The 5,765-nt window shown below is 31.7% G+C and overlaps 1 protein-coding gene across 1 annotated transcript; it reads right to left on the bottom strand.

Moving 5' to 3' along the window:
* Positions 1-818: 818 nt before the first annotated feature.
* Positions 819-1,512, bottom strand: LOC111378369 (putative calcium-binding protein CML19). Its single transcript, XM_023001559.1, has one exon. The coding sequence runs from the start codon at positions 1,421-1,423 to the stop codon at positions 1,004-1,006; it is 420 nt and encodes a 139-aa protein (XP_022857327.1). The 5' UTR covers positions 1,424-1,512; the 3' UTR covers positions 819-1,003.
* Between the last annotated feature and the right edge of the window lie 4,253 nt (positions 1,513-5,765).

Here is a 5,765-nt window from a genome sequence, read left to right as displayed (position 1 = left end):
ATTTACCATTTTACCTTGTACTTAATTTTTCAAGTTGAGTCAAAGTTTGAATTTTGAGTTGACCAACGGAATACTGGACGGATGCTGCCCAATGGACTTTGAGTGCCGTTAAAGTGAAAGGTTTGGGATTATAGTCGCAAAAAATAAAAGGTTAAGATATATTCTACAACAAAGTGAAAGGTTTGGGACTTTTGCTGCAATTTTCCCAATCAACTTAGGAGGCAAATTATATGCAACACTATCAGAGACAGTAATACAACCCCCTCTCCAACACATACGATTTTGGGTTGGAGAAATTATTCAAACTTCTCTTGGAGTAATGCATAGTCATCTCAGAGCGCACCACCTCAACATACACTACCGGCTTTTCAACAGCAAGAAATTAAGGAAAGCTCCATGGAAAGAAGCAATTGGTTAAATAGCAAGGATTACTACTTAATTCATGCAAAAGATTGAGATGAACTTCTAATTTGTTCGTAGAACTGTTCACTCGATCTCGAATATTTTTGGGAATGCCTCAAACAGAGATAATTTCTTTTCAATATGAATCTATGTAATTCAGAAGGGAAAAACTTGCATCAGTATCTCAATTACAAATCATGGTAGCTTTAAGACTATCTCGGTCCATTTTTATCCTCCCGTCAAATTTTCTTTCTTTGGCCTTGAGCATATTGTGGTAAATATGTTTTGCTTTGCTTTCCCCTCCGAGGGTTTGATGGAGTGGAGTATATGGGGATGTTGGTGTTAGAAACTAGTGAGAAGATTTGCCTCTTATTCTTTGTATCCAGTGTATCTAGTTTGATCGAACTCGTGTCATAGATCGCTTCAATATAGTAGAAATATTCATTTTTATTAAATGCGATAAATGATCGCATGAACAAATAAACTTACAAAAGAATCAAATCCAATATTCACTCGAAAAATCCTGTAGTAGAAAAATAAATGAAAAAATTCTTAGTTAGTGACGCAGTAATAGCATATTTTATGCATGTGCTTGCAATACTTAGCTCAGCATCATGATTTTGAACTCATCGAAGCTGAGCACCCCGTCGCCGTTGAGATCAAATCGATTAATCATTCCAACACATTCATCGACAGACCTCGACTCTCCCATTATGCTCAGCATTCTCTTTAGACTTCTTGGAGTAATGCATTCGTTTCCTTCCATTTCATACATTCTAAACGTCTTTTTCAAGTCCTCTATTCTCTCTTCTTCGTTGTCGCTTTCGACCAAACACTCCAATTCATCCATTCCCAGAACCCCGTTCTCACTGGAAATCAACGGCGCAACCACCTGTTGTACCTCTTCAAGTGATAAATCACCGCAGATTGATCCAATGCAACGGTGGAGCTCCAACGGGGTTAGTTTTCCATCTCTGTCTTTATCGAAATAGTTGAACACACGTTCGCACTTGTTCATCATATAACGTACTGGGAAAAGCTATCAAATAAACTGAAACAAGAAAATGGATTATGGATTTCAGTACACAGGATATGATGGATTGTTTATGTTGTGTGTAGTATTTATACCTGTTTCCCACGCGATTTGGAACTGGGGAATCTGAAATATGAGAAAATTGGAATCTAGAATGGTCAATAAAGGTTCAAACCAACCCACGGTTCGGGAGTTTCTTGGTCTTGGCGGGGAAGTAGACAAGAAACGTGGTGGGTTAGGTAGAGTCAATGTGGACTTGTTATCATGGTTCTGGAATGAAGTTACATCACAGTTGCCTATCATTTTCAGTTTTAATGCTGGCTAACATTACCGGTCCTCGACGCTCTCTTAAGTAATTGAGAGGCCCACCAATCAGAGCCCCCAGGGCACATTTCCAAATGGTAAAAGAGGAGGGTGGAGAAATCCAACTTTATTTGAGGCTGCTACGTCAAGGGTTCGAATCCTGAAATATGGATTTGGCTCTTGGATAAGTGCAAGTGTACAAGCAACCTTCCACCCTGTACCCTTGGAGGCATAACTTGCGATTTACCTCCCTCACGATGCTCCAGGACAGGGGTGGTGGGGGACTCTTAAGGTTAGGGTTTAACCTTTTTTGAGAGGCTCACCAATAAGAGCCTGTTTGAAAGTGATTTTGAGAATTGATTTTTTGACCTTTAGGAGAAAAATGGAATTCACCTGTGAGAGAATAAGTCAAATATAACGATTGAAATAGTAAAATAACGATTAAAAAATCAATTTTTTGGAGGAAAAAATCACTCCTAAACAGCTGTAAATTTTTAAGCGTCTATCTCGGTGCAATTGTTGTAGAAAAAAATCGATTTTTCAGTCACCTCACTGATCCCACACTTGTTTGAAATATAATCAAAGTTCTGCCAATTTTTTTTGAAAGCACAGTACTTTAAAATAAACCAAAAGTCTATTATGCCCTTTTCATTTTTTATTTTTTTATTTGGCAACAATATTTGACCGGCCCCACAAAGTGAATTGATTTTGAGGGTAAATAAGGAATATGAGCAACCAGTGAATTATGGGTACAATGTATATTCAGAAAAGTAGTCAGATATTTGTTAATTTTAATTGCCATTTAACCGACCCCAGACAAGAGCCCAATTTTATTTTATGTCTTACGATATTAAGGTCCCGTTTGGAAGTGATTTCGAAAATTGATTTTGTGATCATTACAGTCACCATGTCATGTCATTCGGACTTCAAAATGCTGGAGTACTGGGTAGCATCCATTGAGAATGGCAGGATTGTTGTGAAAGCCCCATTAGGAAAAAAGTAGAGACCATTTGTGAGAGAAAAAGTCAAATTTTACAATTGAAATAGTGAAATAATTGTCAAAAAATCAATTTTTTGGAGTGAAAAATCAATTCCAAACAAGCTCTGAATAAGAAGCATGTTGGAGGGTAGGCCCCCTAATGATCATCAAATCAATTCTTAAAATCGCTCCCAAACGGGACCTAAGACATGATGGTTAATTTTAAAGAATATTGCTACTTGTACATAACAAGTTATATAATGGTTTACAAATAGATGAAGTGTCAAAAAAAAAAGAGAGAGAGAATATTTTTTTATTTTTTATTTGGTTGAAGAAATTTTAATTCAATAATAAATAAAGTTTTATATAAATATAAGTGAGGTCGGGTGTATGATACTTGTTCGGTCCTTCAATACTTAAATTTTAGCTTTCCATTTTTCCTAATTCTAATTGTTTTTGAAATAAATGTAGTCAACTTTACATTGACGAAATAACCCTAGAATATGTCATCACGTGCAAAGCATGTAATTATTTGGTTGAAAAGTGAGAGCTGAACGAGGAAAATGATTAAGAAACAATGTAATGGAAGAGTGGTTGCGAATCGCCAGCAACGACTAACTACAGTTTTTAATCAATAAATCCATGATAAGTCGTCATGAACTTATTATTATTATTATTATTATTATTATTATTATTATTATTATTATTTTATTTTATTTTATTTTTTTTTTTTTTATAGAACTCTATTCGATTCGTTTGATTTCTGACTTTGTATAAAATATTCATAGCATTTAGATCTTTATAACATGCCGTAAAACCATTTATTTTGTGGCCCATGTAATATTTAAGAATTAATTAAAGGTGATTAATATTACTAAAATCCTATTGGTCCAATTGAAAAGTAACAGTTTTATAACTGTTTACTTTGATGAAAAGTGGAAAGTTTTATGGCCAATAGAAAATTGCCTCTCTGCCTATAAACGTGAATAAAACACATCAATTAAATTACAGAGAGGAAAGATGAGATAACAATTTCTTTAATTTAACAATTCTCTCTCTTTTTCTTTTTTTCTTCTTTTTTTTTTTTGCAGATTTAATTGCTCGATTATTGTCATGGATCAATGTATGTTTCTTTATCAATTAAATTATATGTGAAAATCATGAAATTCTTAAAATCTTGGTATTAGGGTTTAAGTGCTTACACATGCATGTAATTTATTACCGTGTAACTATTTTTAGAGATTCCCATGAAAGATTATTGAATGATTTAACCACGGACTAGACTTTAACTCAAGTCAAAAAAAAAAAAAAAAAAAAAAAAAAAAAACCCCAAAAAAAAAATTTTTTTATATATTCCATACACAATTTGTACACAATAACATACGAATATCATCAATTTCATTTGGGTATTTAGACAAATAAGTTGGGCAAGTTCTACTTCAGTCACCTTGGATATCGAGTGATGAACACATGACATGACTTATAAATGAATTTTGAGCTTGTCTCGACTCACAATCACTACGTATAAGGTCAAGTAGTTTGTCCGTGTTCATCTCCTAACTATGTCAAGATTTTTCAACTTAATCGTGTCAATGTTGGGTTGAGTCATATTTTGATGTTAATAAACAAGTATCATCGAAACATGAATCAACAACAAATCATATTTCTCGTATTGAACTCCCCAACATGACTTCTATTAGCATCGAAACATGGTTCAAATGAATTCTTATTCTACCTTCTTGACAAATGGGTCATTACAACTTTAAATTTTACATCGAATGTGCATTGCATAACATCATATTGAGTCCTCACGATAAAAAATATCATATTCATAGTATTTGTCTGCTTCCTCGAGGAGATTTGATCACACTACATATTCCAATGCAGAAGATCATTAAATCATATACATTATAGAGTAAAATGGAATTGATGCATGTTAATGCAAAAATATTTATGAATTTTGACATAGCAAATTTAAACAATACCATGAACTTTTGGCAAGATTTAGCAAGAAGTCCACGGACATATATTAAAGAATGCTTTTCAATGATGGATGTAAGACTCATAATATAAAAAAAAAAAAAAAAAAAAAAAAAAAAAAAAAAAAAACAACTCACTACGTAAATCATTTTACAGCTTCAATCATTCACTTTATTGCTATATTTATTAGATTGCTCCCATTCATTAGACGTTGTTAATTCAAATTTACATTAAAATCTTTACAAAATAATAATGTTTGGATCGAGAAATTTTTTTACTTTAATGGGGTTTTTAATTTGTTTATTAATATATCGATAAATTAATTACATGAAGCTATTTCTAGTTATTAATGCTATAAAAATGTGAGGAATTCAACACATCTTGAATTATCCTTTTGAAAATTATACGATAATGAAATAGCCAAAGTGAAATTAGTTCCTTGAAAAAATAAAAATAAAATTGGAAAACTAGAAAGTTCGTAAAATATATATCTTTGAAAATTGAATAGTGACAAATGATAGTTCAAGTATTAGATGAAAAACTTTGATGAAAATGAAAATTAAGTTCAACCAATCAAAGTATTTCAATGAGAAGATGAAGAAGAATTAAATGAAATTTAAATTTAAATAATCTTCTAAAAAAATCTCTCTTTTAATGAATAATTATAATAAATCAAGTACTAAGAGAGATTAAAAACTTTGATGAATATGATAATTTTACAAATTTGATTCAATCAATCAACGTTTTTAATATGAAGAAGTTGAAAAATTTCTGCAATAAAACTGCAAAGAGCTTTTTTCAAGAATATATCTCTTTGAAAATTGATATAAATAAGTCCAGCATAAAGAAATATGAAAAACTTTGATGAAGAAATGATTCAAGAAATTTGATTCAACAATCAAAAATTTTCAATCTGAAGAATTGGAAAGATTTATGCAATGTAAATGCAAGTACATTCTTCAAGAATATACAACTCTTTTAAGAATGGTATAAATAAATTAAACACAAAGAAAGATGGAAAACTTTGATGAGAATGATGATTAATGAGTTTGAATCAATCAAAATTTT

Source organism: Olea europaea, unplaced genomic scaffold (assembly GCF_002742605.1).
Source record: "Olea europaea var. sylvestris unplaced genomic scaffold, O_europaea_v1 scaffold1806, whole genome shotgun sequence".
Classification (NCBI taxonomy): Eukaryota; Viridiplantae; Streptophyta; class Magnoliopsida; order Lamiales; family Oleaceae; genus Olea; species Olea europaea.
The sequence above is the reverse complement of the archived record's forward strand: the minus strand, read 5'-3'. Positions and strand labels throughout refer to the sequence as shown.

Excerpts from the sequence above, each read along its gene's own strand:
- LOC111378369 (XM_023001559.1), bottom strand. The coding sequence starts at position 1,423 with ATGATGAACAAGTGCGAACGTGTGTTCAACTATTTCGATAAAGACAGA.